Source organism: Lepeophtheirus salmonis, chromosome 2 (genome assembly GCF_016086655.4).
Source record: "Lepeophtheirus salmonis chromosome 2, UVic_Lsal_1.4, whole genome shotgun sequence".
Lineage (NCBI taxonomy): Eukaryota > Metazoa > Arthropoda > Copepoda > Siphonostomatoida > Caligidae > Lepeophtheirus > Lepeophtheirus salmonis.
This window is the reverse complement of record NC_052132.2, coordinates 30,149,066-30,166,566: the sequence shown is the minus strand read 5'-3', so window position 1 is coordinate 30,166,566 and position 17,501 is coordinate 30,149,066. Positions and strand designations below refer to the sequence as shown.

At 29.1% G+C, this 17,501-nt stretch overlaps 1 protein-coding gene across 2 annotated transcripts in view; it reads right to left on the bottom strand.

Moving 5' to 3' along the window:
• LOC139904802 (uncharacterized) overlaps nucleotides 1-17,501 on the bottom strand; it is a 55,800-nt gene that overhangs the window by 15,917 nt on the left and 22,382 nt on the right. The window contains exon 4 of one of the 2 annotated variants that reach the window (XM_071886752.1): nucleotides 11,013-11,232. The exons of the other annotated variant lie outside the window; for it this stretch is intronic. Within the exon in view, the coding sequence (XP_071742853.1) occupies nucleotides 11,143-11,232 (90 nt within the window). The 3' untranslated portion in view covers nucleotides 11,013-11,142. Of the gene's footprint in view, nucleotides 1-11,012; nucleotides 11,233-17,501 lie in introns of those variants that run through there. 2 annotated transcript variants of the gene reach the window in all.

Here is a 17,501-nt window from a genome sequence, read left to right as displayed (position 1 = left end):
AAGTTATTTTCAAATATTAAACTGTTAAAAAAAATATCAAAAATCCACAGCTATTAAAAAAAAATATTTTTTTTTGTAAATGAAGTGCAAAAATTATACTTCATACATAAAAAATTTTGAAATTTTTTTGAAAAATCAATTTTTTTAAACAAAAAATTTTAAAATCCATCCCCAGTTAGGGAAACTTTTAATTTTTTGAAAAAATTAATTAAATATTAAATTCTTTAGTAAAAAGCAAAATTTCCTTAATTTGGGCTGGAGAGGCAATAGCCCCTGCAAACACGGCTGATTTTTCATTTTCCTTTTTTTGTACAACGTTGTTTTTGTTTTGACTCACTGCATATTTTCTTTTCTAAAAATTCAATGCAAGCATCTAAAAAAACGTGATACACACTAATAATTATTCTTTTCATGTTGGAGCATAAAAACAACTATCTAAATATATACACAAAACAATTCCACCTCTGTAATCTTCTTTTAAAATAATGTAAATTGCATCTGAAGCATACAAAATCCTTTGTATAAGTTTATTGCACCTTATTTGAATCAAGGACAAAAACAAAATGATGAAGACTCATATAAAAGTGTGAATAAAAATCATTCAAATTCATTGCTTTGTTGTTGTTACTGAGTGCAAATAATGGAACTGATTAGTACAACACAGCCAAATAAAAAAAACATTTCCTTATTTTGATTCTCCAAGGACATTTGTAAAAATACACTATCATAAAATATAAAGATCTAATCAATTATAAGTAATAGTTTAGAGGAAACTTTGCATGAAATAATGAATAATACATAAAGTACATTGTTTTTCATTCTGTCAAAAAAGTACCGGGAATTGTTATTTTTAATTGCCGGGGCTGAAGGGATTTAAAAACATTTTATTTTTTAGGTTGGCAGCACTGTTTTTCATTATGATACTAAATTTGAGCGCGACTTGTAGTCCAGTGTGCTTGCAACAGCTGCATAAGTCAGTCTACCTCACTAGTGCTCCACAATTTTTAGAATAAATTTTTTCTCCTTCTATTCTAATGATTGTTGCCTTGTTTGCATGTCATACTCGTAGACCTACGTCTCATCAACAGTTATGATACGTTCCATGAACATTGGGGTTGCATTTGAACGACTAAGCATGTCCAAAGAGACTTGCTCACGGAACTGTTTATGCAGAAAATTCAGCTCTTTTGGAATAAGCCGTACAGCGACGCTTCTCATACCCAAATTTTTAGTCAAAATGGTACGAGCTGACTCGTGAGAGATGTTAAGGCAATGTGATAACTACCTTAAACTGGCATGACTATGCTCAATAATGGCATTCATTGTAAAATCGTGGAGCACTAGAGAAGTAAACTAACTTATCCAGCTGTTGCAAGTTTCGTTAAGTTATATTCAAAATTTAGATAAATAATATATTGGGAAAATATATGAAAGTTTTATGATTAAAAAAAAAAAAAATCTTTACGTTGTTATATTTTTTAAGTTTACCCAATAGTAATCCTACTTTAAAATGATAATTTTAAAGTAAACCTACCCATTAATATATCTTAGTTACGACTACTACGAAGATTTTGAATAAATTGAAAAAAAAAAAAAAAAATGTAAAAAAGGATCAGTAAAAGGTCAAATTTATTATAATTTAACATGCCCCGTCTACTACTTTTAGTAATAAATTGACCATTTTTAGTGATTTTCGAAACATAAATTGTAAATATGGATAATATTTCTTTTACAAGCATACAGATTGGCGTATAGTAAAAAATGCAAGTTATGGAAGTTTTTGCTCTTTTAGACAAATAATAACCTAACGTGAGCAAAAAAGTTAAATGATTTTTTCGATTATAAATTTATTTAACAAAATTTCTTGTCTTATCAAGTTTGTTGTAACACATAAGGTTTAGTTAATATTAAGGTCAAAAATTAGGTTAATTTTTTTTTTTTTTTTTTTTTAATTGTAAAATTTCAAAGCTTTAGAGCTGTTGAGCTACCTCTAAATATTTTTCAAACCCGTAAGAAAATGTGTATGAAATGTCTCTAGTTTAAAAGGAAAAACACCACATTTCTCGAATTTAAAAAAAATAAGCCCTACCTCAATATACATTTATATTAATCAGCTACAAATTTACAGGATTTGGTTGCCATGTAGGCGTGGAAGAAGGATTTATTACTCCTCCCACAAAATTTTCTTCTTTAAAGTTTTTTTTTCTTCTGCATATCAAAAATGTACGAATAGCTGGAAAAAAAAAATACGAACGGAATGTTTTCTGAAAATAAAGGAAGGAACGGTGAAAGGGTCAACGAACCAAAGCCACTCAAAGACAAACAAATGGTTTGTGGTATCATATTAATAGTTGTTCTAATCAAAAATAAAATCTTGGATCCATAACTCAATCCAACTCAGAGGTATTAAAGATGAAAAAATAAGCATTTTGATGAAGTTTTTATAAGCTATACATCGTTAACAAAAACAATGATGGCCAAATATATTACATCGTTACATCGTTACATTTCAAAGTTTTTATTAGTTACTAATGGAATTCCACACAAGAACAACTTCCCGGGAAATGAGAAACAGTAATATGGCGTCCATTGTGAATTAAAGGGCCTTCACAATTCGACGAAAATGTGTTATTTTGCTTCTTTGATAGACGGCTACGGCTTTTTCTTTATAAATATAGGTTCAATGAGACTCTATGTAGTTTAATGATATGTATGTAATTATAACAATAAAATAACCGACCTAAACAAAAACACAGTGTTTGTTTTTGTTTATAATTAATCAATTATGATGCTGAATAATTATAATGAAGGTGAATGATTTTATCAACACTTACGTTATTTACTTAATTTCCGTTACTAAAAATAATCATCTAATTATACATTTCATTAAAGAATAACATTCTTTGTTTGAATTAGTGCATCTTACTTATAATTTTTTTAGGTGATACATTTTTTTGGAAAACCATTTTTTTAAAGATTCTTTGATGATGTTTATGATATTTTTTTATTTTATAAAACAATAATGTTATTACTGGGCTTTCAAAAAAAAAAATCCCCAATAGTTTTAGGTTTGTCCAAAATAGAAGGCAATTGACCGCTCAACTATTTCTAACGCCAATTATCATTCAACTGGTTTTTAAAAGGGTTAATTTTGAAATGTTGGGTGGGGGAGAGGTAGATATTTGAAATATAAAAAATCGTAAAAAATGAAAAAAATATTGATTTTGAACCATATTGATCAATGTTTAAGGTTTGAAACAGATTTTTTTTTTTTTTTTTTTTTAGTATATTTGCCCGAATATAAACAACAAAAGTCAAAATAGACCAATTTATAACAAATTCAGAAATTATTTTTTTTAAAAGAATAAACAATATTTTAATAGTTTCAATATAATTGTCCAATAAAATGATTATTTAATGTTAAAAATGATTTATAATATATCGCTGTTTCTGTCCTTGATGTATAAAATAAGGGGTAAAATGTTTACGAAAAGTGTTTTTCAAAGTGAAAAACATCATATTTCTACCACATAAAAGTATGTTTTTTTTTTTTTTTTTAAAATGCTTTAAACCGAGTGGTCCATGAAAATATGAACACTTTTTAAACTTCAACAGGATATAATGAATTAAGAAAGAATTTCGACAAAATTAAAACTAAAAAAAATGGATGTCTGCCCTCTCTTAATCAAAATTGTTGCCGCTCTTAGCGTCAATGAACGCTTCCAGGCGACAGCAGAAGGCCTGGCACCCGCTGCAGATGTTTTTATCGCTCATGGATCCTAGTGCTGACAGACAGTTGCTTTCATGAGGGCCTTCATGTTTAGGGTGACGAACAAAGCAGACCTTTCCCTTGACATGCGCCCTAAAGACGTGGTTGAGGGGCATCAGGGCTGTAGAGAGGCCAATTGTATCAAAAAAGAGTTCTAAAGAACTCAAGAGACTCATTCAAAAGAGTTTTGCAACGAAGAGATGGGTTTCTTTGATTCTCGAATTCAAAAGTGGACTTTTCACCTTCACAAGTTACATTCCATCCACTTTTTTAATAGCTTTCTAAACAGCCTGGTGTGAAACCTTGAGATCTCTTGCATGAGCCCCCATGGACTTGAGGGGATTGACCTGGGCTGTTTTCTTTAACTCCTCCACCTCCAATTTGGCCATTTTGACAGAACCCTTCCTTCTCTCCAACGTTTCGTACTTGCTGATGGTGTAGACAGTGGTCTTGGACACGCCCAACTGCATGGTGTGCGTGAATGGAAATTTGTCAATCACGTTCAAGTGTCATTTTCTCGACTTGTTCATAAGCTAGAGAGCTCAGGTTTGTTTAGTTTTGTAACTTTTTGTGAATTCTTTGATGTATCAGAATATGAATTAATTTCAATCACTCAACCTTCATTAATTATTGAATTAGTAAGAGTTCAGATTTCAATGCACCCCCCGTTGCTAGTAGCACATACTATATTTATTTATGACGTAAAGATATGATCTGATTATTGGGTTTTAATGTGTGAGCTCTAACTTTACAGAAGAAAACAATTTAGCCGTTCTAGAGCAATCCAAATAAAAAATGCAGGGATTTTTTGAATATAAATATTCCCTTTTGCACAGTGAAAAACACTATTCAAAGTAAGATTATATCTTATGTTATACATAAAGAACAATCTACAAAAGTATACACTATAAGCAGTTCACGATATTTTGTCTTTTGATATCTGTCTCTTTTATTCTTATCTGATTCAAGAAATAATCATAATAAAAAAAGATTATATAAAATTGTGGAAAGATTTTTTATTAATTTAAAATATTTATTTACTTATTCTACCTGACCTTTTCTTAATTATACAATCTAAAACTTTTTTATTATATTACATCATTAATTTTTGAAAAATCATGGAATTCTAAATTTATTACTAATAATTTTATGCAGAGAAAATTTCAGACAAAAATTTGATAACTTGAGGAGACAACGTATATGCTGATATAGATCACAATAAAATATAGTACTCGTTGATACATTAAAATTTACAAAATATGGAGGAATAACTATTAAAAGAATTCATATTTTACTTATAATAACTAACACTTTCTTTTCCAATTTACGCCCACAGTAAATTAAGCCTATATTCACATCCCTAGTAATGGAAATTCTCATTTAAAATTTTTACTATTATTCTAAACGCACCAATTTTTCGATTTGTTATTTTTATAATAATTATTAACATTATTTCAGGATTATCCGGACTACATGTTTGACCGTTGAATAATATCCATTAATATTATACATAAACGTGTATTCAGTTCATTTTGAACATTTAAAAGTCTGCCAGATATATCAGCCCCAACCACGACACTATAAATGTAAATATATTAGCGTAGTTGGACTCCTCATCTAATAGACAGGAACACATTAATTTATTATCACAATTCATGCAGACCTTTCTTCGTGACAAAATTCGGACTCTGTGTGAAATCCCAAGGCTTTATGATGCAGTCCCATTTCCTATAGACCAGGATAAAAATATGCAACTTTTCACGGTCTATGATTTTACAAAGGTTCTCCTTTCTGTTTAAGATATTATAATGTCATTCCAAAAACAATATATTTTCCTGGAAATTCTATGCAAAACAAACACACACAAAAACTCATCAATTTACATTTCTATTAAAAAAACGTAGGTATTGACCAAGACTTGAGTTTGATCACTAATGTAACTAGCATTATCAATTTCTGAATGATTTTTCTTTAATTTTCTTTATAATAAACTTTTAATGCCTATTGGATATGTCACAAACAATATATAAAGTGGTGGAAATAAGGGCTAAAACAACGCCTAACCTCGTTTGGGGAGAGAAGGAGATCAACTTAAAACGCTGTAGATTTGAATAATATGATATAAATTACGTCATAGGGAAAAGAATAAATGATTTTTTTTTTTTTATAGTTCACCAAAAACAAAGAAAATACTCGTATTGATAGTTGTAGGTTTTAATTAACTAATTCAATTGTTTAATAGAGTACCTTCACATGACGTCAATACTATTGATATCCTCCATTTTGGGGTCATAATTTTTTTTTTATAACAATGGAACCCTTTTTTTCATTCATATTTAAGGAAATTGTAAACCTTTGAAGGGACCAATAAATAAAAGGACTTAAACCTTACTGTCTACAAAAAACTGAATCACTCTATCGCCTAGTTATGAAGAACTTAAATCTTCTGAAAAACCATTTAATAAAGTTTTATGACGATTTATTCAAAAAATTTCAATTGTATATTGAAAAAATATCAACTTTGAGTTCTCAACATGGTTTCTCATTGAAATATGATGCAATTTATAACATCAGTGGAAATGATCTATTTAGCAGTTGTGATAATAATGGCATGTAGAAGGTGTTTTAAAATATGACATTTTTTCAAGAATTGATAAGAAAACGGGACTGGACCGATTTTAAGTACCTTAAAATCGGTCAAAGTAGTACCGAGTATGGCGGAAAAATATTTACACTTCGTTTTTGCTACATAAGTCAAGGCTATTGTGAATGCAGTAAAATTCAGCCACTTGGAAGCTACAAAGGTTTTTAGGTGATTAGAGTCGCCAATATATCATATTACTGTATTAACATACCCTATTAAAACTAATTACTCAAATACATTTTGATAAAGTTCTAGATTGAAAGTCCAAAGATTTTTTCGCCGCACCCTATACAAAAAGTTGATAATACATCTCGGACAATAAATTTTGAATATGTTGAGGTACAGAGCTCAAATTGGTGCCATAATGTAGTTTTAATAGAAATAATTCACAGGTCAAAGTCACGAAAAAAAAGTCAAAACACATATTCGATCGTCACTTTTGAACAAATTGAGAAAAAGAGTTCAAATCATCTCTTGAACAAAGAAATAGGGCTGACTCAGAATGCTAGATTCATCAAATCTAGAGCAAATTGTTATTATTATATGTAAGTTGAAAATTTCATCGTACATAATAAAAAGTTTGAAATGTTGCACCGTTTTATGCACAATTATAAGAAATTTAAAAGCTATTCCGGATCTTAAGAATAACTTTTGTGTTATCCTTTTATTTAAATATTATATACAATCTTTTTTATGAAATTTTCAGCTATTTTGTGACTTTGTTTTGTTTGTTTATTTATTGTCCAATTTTATAAAAGGAGCGTTTTGTTGAAAATGGATTGATTACTAACGTCATATTTAGCAATTTTTTAACATGTTTATTTGGTTTAGGAAATTAATTTTAAACTAGAATGTTTATTTATATATATGATATGTAACTTCTCTGAATTAAAAAGGTCTTTAAAAAAACAAAAGAAAGTTGAAAATTAAATTCAAATGTTTGAAAAATAATGATGGATGTCTTTCCACATTGTGACTCACAATACACATACAATACAAGGGCGTCTGCAGGGTTATATTTAGAGGGGAACTTGTTTTTTTTGCGGGAAAAATTTTGAACAATTACATTTTCTTGAAAAAAAAAAGAAAAAAAATCTAGTTATTCACAAAAAAAAAAAAAAAAAAAGAAAACAAATTTAAAAATCCATAGCTTTCCTAAATATTTTATTTTTTGCAACAAAATTTCAAATATTAAATTTTTTTATAAAAAATTATAATATTCACATTTTTTTTTATTCTTATGTTACATTTTTCGGAGAAAATTTTCAAAAATAATAAAAAATAAAATTAAAACAAAAATGGAAAAATTAAATTTTTTGAAAAAAATTCAAATATTAATTTTTCTAGTAAAAAAAAAGTTGCTTAATTTGGAAGGTGGGTTACTGCCCCTTTAGCCACCATCTGTGGACACCCCTGATATACCACATTAAAGTATGAATACAATCGATATTAAGTTTCATAATGATCAACATTGCACATCTTTACTATAACATACACAAGAAATGATATTTGAATAAGGAAGAATGATAATAGGTTTGCACTCTACTGAGTGCCATTTCAGTCCATTTTAGATTGACTCACATACATTTGAGTAACTTTTAAACTGTTTATAACTAAAATATAATAAAATGATTCATAATGAAGATTTAAGGCTTTTCTTTCGGCAAAGGATTACCTTCTTTTTACAAAGATGGGCATTAAAATAAGATTCATTACGAGATAAGATGTTAAATTTTACCTTCAATTAAAATCATCTTAACACACTAAAATATATACAAATGTGTTTTTTGTCTACATAGAGGATCTTCGACCTTCCATTAAGTGAAAGAGATCCATCAACCACGAGGTTAATTGTTGTCGTAAATAGATTTGTAAGAGTGAAAAGTAATGGCATACGTAACAAAAGTATATACATATGACAGGTCTGATGTATGAGTCCTGAACTAATTTAGTTATCCTTCTTGAAAATCAGTAGGGGAGAGCGAGTGCAGTTCAAACAACCCCACTTTACTCAAGTATAAAAAAAAACTAATCTCACAAAGTTAAAATTATTATCTATTTTAATAGATTAAAAAAAAAGTTTAGGGAAATAATCCTTTGGAAATGCGTTTTAGTTTATAGAGCGATACCACGATTGATGTGATTAAAAATATCTTGGAATTTTTTTTAGATTCTTTTGAAACAGTTTCGAAGTTGATAGGATATGCAAAAATACTTAGCATTACTTAGTCTCCCTTAAAAAATTGGAAAAAAAGAATCGTTGGGGTCTTAGAAAAAATCAATTATGGCCCAACTCCAGATCTCTGCGGACTGTATGAAATTCACACTGTGGCAAAATCTTCAATTCGACAGTCCATCGTCACATAGGTCCTACAGTTTCCATAAAAAAAACTTGGTATACTTCCTAAAAAATATCCAAAATACTAAAGGATACACCACTTATAACAAAATAAATACTTCAGATCATAATATGATCTGGAAAAATTATCTTTACAAGTTTCCCTTAAATCAACAAATCATAACTTTTACAAAAGTATACTTAGTAATAGAGATGGTTTTTTGCTACAAGGCAACGCACTCATCTGTTTCGACAATTACTATCAAAGAATATTGTTTTTCTAGACCATTTATTGATGATATAACTAACAATTATTTTTTTGAGAAGAACTTGAATAAACTAATATATATATATATTTTTTTTTTGGAAATTAAGAAAGGGAAATTCGCCTTTCTGACACAATTTTAAGAATGAATTAATGCCGTCTTTGGTCGTCAGAGAGTTATTGTATTCCTTAATGAGGGATACACCCCTTCGAGTATTTGCATTGATTACTTCAATCCTTACAACTATTTCAGAATAGATTACTCCAAAGGTCCAGGGATTTACATTGACAATTTTCATTAAGTAAAAAAATGAGATAGTTGTTTTTGTCGCAAAATCTTCTAGATTATACAACTTGATCTAATAATATTTTCTTTTTTTATGTATAAGCCTTATCATTCTTGTTTTTAACATTGAGGATTTTTGTCAATGCATTGCATGCATTGACAAACAAAGATTGAGAGATTAATTCTTCCAACGAATACCATAAGGAAAAAATGATTATTTATTAAAAAATATTTTGACATTTCTTTCTCAGTACTCATATAAGTCGCTGAGTTGGCATAAATCATTTCTTGGAGCTGATATAGGAATAAAAAACTCAATTCAATACTTCATTAAACAGTTGATATGAACATGCCAGACTCTGAGGGCCCCATCATTTATTTTCTCCAAAAAAGGGTGGATATTTTTTAAGTTTGAAATAACTAATAAGTATAAAATTCACTTTTTAAAAAAATATATATATATTTTGGAACTTAAATTAAAATGTTTAGGCATCATTTGACGAAATTTTATAAAGCTGGCCCATACCATATTTACTATATTTAATCATTTATATTTTTGAACTATAAATGATGTTTAAAAAATATCAATTTTAAACAAAAATTATATACTTTTTATTTATAGATAATGTCAAAAAGTTGATAGCTATACACAGTACTCAAAAAAGTACATAGAATTTGTTATGCCCTTTTAATAGTGAGATTTTTATTTATAGGAGATAAAATATTCTTTAATTGGTTGAACTCTCATCTGAACTCTAGATATTTTTTGATCGGTCTCAAATTTTGTAATAACTATTTTTTTTATCAACAGGAATATTTTAAGACCCTGAATTACAATTTTTTCAGAAAAAGTTGTTTAAAAACCACTCTAGTCGATATTTTGTGTTTAATTTAGGCGTAAAAATTAAAACTGTCGCTTCTCACCCCCCCCCCCTCTCTTTATGACTTAGAAAAACTTTTTGTATTATGACAAGACCTTACTTTATAATTTATGAAGCAACATCGTGTTCTATACAAGAACCATAATTAAAGTAAATTATCTTCAAAACATTTAGATAAGTGGTAAAATTGGTATTAAATTACTACTAATTACAAAATAATTAAGAACTCTTTATATCATTTTCAATGACACAAATTCATGGTCATACAGTAATAACAAGTAATAGTATTAAGTAGTGACATCCCTCATTAGAAACCTTGGCATCTTCCCTTTAATGATGCAAAAAAAAAAAAAAAATAATAATAATGGAACAGAGGGCCCTCAAAAGGCTTGATACACTTAATAAAAAGTGATGAATTAAAAGGAATTGATTGTCATGAACCTCTGTGCCAAGTAATTTCAAGTGAAAATAAATCAATTTTATATATAATATCGTGTAGTATGTATCATGACGAGTCCTTCTCTTCATTCCTAAAATGTAGAGTAGAGCGGAACTATTCCACCAAATTTTTTATAACGGATCGATAAAATAAATCAAGACAATTTTAAACTTAAACAATAACTTATTCTAGAGTAAGTAGGAATAATTTATTTTTTGCCAGTATGAGATGAAATTTTAAAGGTTTTATTTTTCCGATTTTGGTTCCCCAGCCTCGAAAGCGGTAAATTGTTTTTCGTCAACACATGAAAGACATATCTGAGGTAAATTGTGCTGAAGTAGTTATCATATATTCTATGTCTGGAAGAAGGTAAGCGTCTAAAAGTGTAAATACGTTGATTGTTGTTTCTTTCTTTTTTCATTTGAGATGACAAGTACATGAGTTCTTCACGGTGATAATGTCTTCAGAAAAATCTACTTTTTTCCATAAAGTATTCATCTTGTTTCTTGCAGGGATGGATTTACAGAGAGGAGTTAAATTGGAGAATATTGAAGGAAGGGTACACCCAAAGCCCTTGTACTACCACAAACTGACTAAGATGGAATCGATCCTTGAAATAGAGAGTAAAATTTCAGGAAATTGTGACCTAATATACAGTCACAACACAAATCCTTTATGACATTATTTCGATATTTTTTTATGTTCTTCATTTGAAACTCACAACAAAACTTAGAAAGTTTTAAAAGTATAAATTGACGCAATAATTAATCAGACAAAATTATATTTAGGAAACAGAAAAAATAAATGTTAAACTAAATTGATGAGTTGACTTTTCATAAATTACTCATTCAATATAACTGCCGACCTTATCCAATACATCCGATAACAAAAAGTGGAAAGAGTTACCCACACTCACTTAATCGATGACATTCTCATACTAAATTCTGATAGGAAATAATCTTAATCTTAGACATAAAATAATCGAGGTGGTTGATATCTGGACTCAAAGGAGGTCATATCGATTTCTTCCAAAAATGGAAATCTTTCTTTGAGGTCTTCCTATGATTTTCTACCCGAATGAATTGGAGCTACTTCTTGCGGAAAAAGGATTTTTTGGGTATTGAATGAACGTTCCTTAAACAAAGATGGACGTCATGTTCTTTTACCCATACCCCATTTTTTGTCGTTAATAAATAAAAGGCATAGCTTAATTTCTTTGACCTCTCCATTATTTTAGCTCGTATATCCTCTGTTAGTTTCTGACCTTAACGAAGCTTGAAATCTTTAATCGTCAAGACATTCCAAATAAACCAATACCTTGATGGATACAAAATTCCGATTTGTGACGCCATTTTGGACATCAAACGTTTACAGGTCCATTAAATATTTAATCACACTTTAAGATACTTCTGGATAACCACTTCTTGACTTGTCATCCTAGCTAACACTCTTACGAAGCTTACAAATTGTATATTTAATGACATATTAAATTACATATTAATAGAACAAGCGTAGAAAAATTTTGTCCAAATTATGGAGCCTTTAGAACTTATAATTAATCCTTTATATATACTTATTCTCTCATATGAAATAAAAAATCAGCATAAAGATGAAAAAAGGCATTTATACACAATTGTAAAAATTGCTCACGCGGATAACTGTTCTCTCCAACATGAACCTGCTTGGTTAATTCAGGAGTACAGTTTATGATGCCTACAATCGCTGGCATCATTGCAAAAAAAAAGTCCACCAACCAAGGTTTGACAAGAAGAGAGGACTGTATTATCAAATGCCAATCAAAAACAGTTCATCAGGTCAAATCATGGACTTAGAGACATTCAACTGTACCCAAACAAATCAGTTTGGACAAAACGATGATACTAAGGCCGCATCAATTTTTTTTAAATCCATAAATTGCCTAGAGTAACAAATAGCTATAAATTTTTCAATAAAGTTCAAATGCGGAATCATTAAAGAGTAGGAATGTGATTCTTCAAGGGATGAGATGAACAAGACCGTGGATAGATATTCAGAATGATCGCTGAGGTGCTGAAGTGGGACATGTTGAAGATGAACATACTCGTATTGAATAAATGTATAATTTCAGTGCTATAAATATCGTAAAACTATATTTTTTGTAATATTTACTTCATATTTTGCTTTAAATAAGTGTTAAAAATATTCAAGATACATCTAATTGATACTCTAGTATTTTTATACCATGTCTTAGTAAGCATTCAAAAAGTATATTTGCTGAGCTTGTATAAATAAAAAAAGTTACCTTTGATCCTGATGGATTTGTAAAAGTTAGAAACTCATTGAAAAAGTTTATAAGTATAAAGATACGGAATATAAAATATAGTCTATTTAAATTTAATTTTCTTCAAGCACCTACAAAATAAAATACTAAAACATTTGATTTATAGAAAAATTATGTTCCTTACGGATAAACTTAGATTAAGGGATCTGAAGTTAACTTAAAGGTAAATCTTAGTAGTACAGGAGGAATTGATAAATTTTCCAAGGAGATATTTTTAGAATTTATATGCGGATAAGTATTAAAAGTTGATCTTATACGAGAAATAAGGTAAATGATGATCACATGTTGGCTGGAGTGAACAACTGTGCATATGACTTTCATACCCGTCATTTTTAATCTATGAAGTAACAATTGATGACGCCTAATAGCTCTATGCAATGCCAGGTACTGCCACTAGTATTTTTTATACATCCATGAAAAGTCCAATTATATGAGTTCTTTAAAGAACTAAAATATATTTTAATAATATTTCTTCCATAAATATAACAAGATCAGATATCTTTTATAAAAAATCAAGAATTAAAATTTATCCATTTTTGTCTCCATTCCCCTAAAACTGACACTGATTGAACTCAGTACCATAGACGTGGGAGAGAGTAAGGGGGGGACCCCCATTTATGGAAAAGTAAGCAATTTAGGGAGATAAGTATGGAAAATAAAACCTTCAAAAAAATGCTAGTCCCAAATATTTTCTAACCAAATTTGTTGGTAACAGGAGAAAAAAAACACTTTTGAAGTAAAAGTTTTGAGTTGATTGCAATCTGACGTAAGATTTTAATTATGCATTTAATAGACATTTCCCAAATACCAAACTTTCCATATAGTTGGTTTTGTGTAAACGGAAAATAAATTTGTCGAAATATATAAAAATAAAATAGGGGTGTTTTGAGATATGGACCGCAGAGGAGGGTGCGCTCACCGAACCCAAAATAGTATTTTTTGAAGGTAATGCCTTCATTTATGGGTGTTCTAATGTTTTGTTTTTTTATTTACATCAAAAAATGATCACAGATGGCAATTTTTATTTTTTTTCTACAAGTACATCTCCAAATATTACTTCAATTAGTTTTCGGATCCTTAATTGAACCAGACCATATTTGGGCGATGGGCCTTAACGAAAACATCAATAACTCGGGAACGCCTCATCGTAATGATTTTAAACTTTGGCATGGGAGTTATTATAATAAGAGGTAAAACATATCTAAAAATTGGCTGATTAGGCATGGAATGACCCTTAAGGAAAAAGTACTTTGTGTCTTAAGTCGGTTTAACCCTCTTAAAAATAAGAATGAAATGAATTTTATAGGGAAATGATTTAATAAGAGTGCATTTACCTAGCACCCATATTTATAATATAGAGCCTTTTCATTTAACATCATAAATTGGAGGAGATGCCATTTTTGGCTCAAAGTTTTACAACAAAAAAATGGACAAATTTCCAATAAATCTTGATACACTTTCTACAAATGGCTTTAAGATTATAAAAAGAATTAACACTTGCATGGATTACTACTAGATGGCAATGTTAAACACTTATATTTAAATTAAATCAAAGTAATATATACTAAATATCCCTTGAAAAGGCTATATTTGTAAGTTTATTTTCTTTTTTTGATAGATTAAGGATTTAAAAATTGGTGTCATTAAAGAAAAATATCTAATTATTTCCATTTTAATAGATAATTTTCATCAACAACTTGAAAATAATATTTTATAACGATGTAATAACATATTTTCGATTCATTCTAGTTCAAAGTTGCACTCTTGAGTATTCATAACAACATTAACTCTTGCTTCTTTCAATTTAAAAGGATGTTCCCACCAGGAAATTAGAGCATTTCATTATGAGACTATGAGATACAATTTTGAGTATTCAATGAGTAGATACAATTTGACTGAATTGAGTGAAACATCTGTTCTTTAGCAAAATAAAGCTTGCTATTTGTAATGAAAATTATTTAAAAACGAACATGGATTCAACTTAAGACTCATCTAGCCAGTTAAAAATAATTTATGAATCGATGATAAAAATCAACGGGTGCACTGAATAGACTGTCCTTGATTCACATACCAATAAAGTATAAATAAAAATACATATAAAAGGGAGTATAACAATAACATAAAGGGAGCACTGTATAAAATAAATAAAATCTTGCAGGCATTTAGTTCAACTCATATTAAAAAAGAAGAAAAAGCGGGAAGTACTTAACATAAAATTAAAAAATGAATGTGACTTTAGATGAGGTTTAGAAACGAGCTGAAGTACTCCTTCATGGTTTTACCTCGCTAACGCAAAAAAATTTTTTTTTAGATATCTTACAAAAGAGGGAGTGCTCTTATCTTTTTTCTCTCCCACGTATTAAGTTACTCAAACTGCTGATCGATAAGAAGTTTTGTGACGTATAAAACGCCATAAATATGTATATCTTTTAGATCACAAATTTAATGACTTTTTCTTGAAGACATAACAAAAAAATTACCTTAATAATGCTTTAAAGTATTTAAACTATAAAGGCATTGCAAAAATTCAAGAAAAAGTAACAACATGCAGCTTCATTTGATAACTTAAAATGACTTCCGAATTAGCTTCGATATTTTGGACCAAAAATGACCCTTCTAATTAATAGAGATTTTTTTAAACCTAAGAAAGCTTGAAAAAATTTCTATTAATTAGTAAAAACAACATAACCATTGATAGACGGAATCAGTTTTTATGAGATGAAGAAGTTTGTACCCGCTAATGAATAGAGAATGTAATAAACTGCAGATTTGCAGGGTATTTTGAGGCAAAAATTACCACTTCCAGTTGATGGAGAAAAAATTTATGAACATCTAAGAAAGATGGACCATTTTTCTATTCATTAGTAAAAAAAATTAAAAATTGATTGACGGAATCAGTTTTTATAAGATGAAAAAATTTGTTGTCTTTAATAAATAATAAGACTATTTCTTTATCTTTAAATTGGTTTTGACATTTTGGGGCAAAAATGACTCATGTAATTAATAGAGATTTTTGTTAAACCTAAGGGAGCTGGAACATTTTTCTATTCATTAGTAGAAAAAATATAAAATCTTAGACAGAATCAGTTTTTATGAGAGGAAGACATTTGTAGGGCTTAATACAAACATGAGAGGAGTGTCAACTTTGTAGTTTGCTCATTCCTTTGATTGATTATGATTGACTTATTTGTCTAACTACCAGATTATTTCGGGTTTTCTTTGGAAAGGTTCCGTGATACAACAAAGGTAACGAGGGATGAAATTTTGATAGACAGTCAGGTTTAAGTGTTTTTATTTGTTGATCCCATTTTGACATTCAATACTTTAATATTTTCCTTCATATGAATGGAAAAAAAGAATTTTATTAGATATTAAACTTGATTGTTTAGGTTCTCAAAATGGTCGACATTAATCATTCTAACGTCACGTAAGAACACTATATACTATTGAAAACATAGAAGATTAAAAACAACATAGACATTAATCCTGGTTTTCGTAATAAAAAAGCCTTATTTGGTGAATGTGTGACCTCATACAGTCATACAAAACAGCTCATACATAGATGAATAATATTATTATAATTAGACAGACAAAGATGGATGGATGGAAACTTCATAAGAACGACAAACACGCACACACTTTATTATTGTCAAATGGGATATGTGACCGTGATTCTTTTTATTATGTAGTATGTAGACAATACAATATACATAAAGTCTTGATAGATCCAGACGATAAGCAGCTCTATATACAATAAGGAGATTTTCCATGCTCTAAACAACTATTTATTTAATAAAATGCAGATTTAATTTAAAAAATATGTTTTTTTCTTCAATTATGCATAATCGAAATATTGAACGACTTGAAATAAAAAGAGCATATTTAGGCGATCTTATTATACATATTTTATCATGTATCATAGCTTTCACCAGAGGTGAGGACTTAGACTCGAGACTTACGACTCGACTTGATCTAAATATCAAAGACTGTTGACTTCACTTGGACTAGAATTAGTCGTTTGGTCAATTTTTCACTGGATATAAAGTACCTTCTTTGAAGTATTATTTAAAGGCGTCATACTGACTCATTGCTCCTAAATTGAGAGGAGATAATGATTTTAAAGCCGAAACAGTAGTTGCAAATACACTCACGACTATTTACGCTTGTGGAACAAAAAGGACTCCTCTTCCTGCAGGTTAAAACAAAGCAATCGCAAGATCTATTGAAACAATGGACTTTTAAACCGGACTAACTCTATATTTTAGTTTATAAAGGGGATTGTTAGCCCCTCCTTTTAATAACTTTGGAATCGTTGATGCCTTTTTACATAACTTGAGAAAACTCTGTTTTTTATTGATTTGTTTTTATATTTTAAATTATTTATCTTTAGTGGGAATTTAGTACATGTGAATGGGGTGTTATGGGGCTTGTTCTCCCCTTGCTTTGATCCTAGGAGATTTACCACTCATTCGAATTACACTTAAAATGCTTTACACTCACTAAGACAATTTCTTGATCTCATGTTTTGTTCTTTTTTTGAAAATTAAAGTAGCGATTAT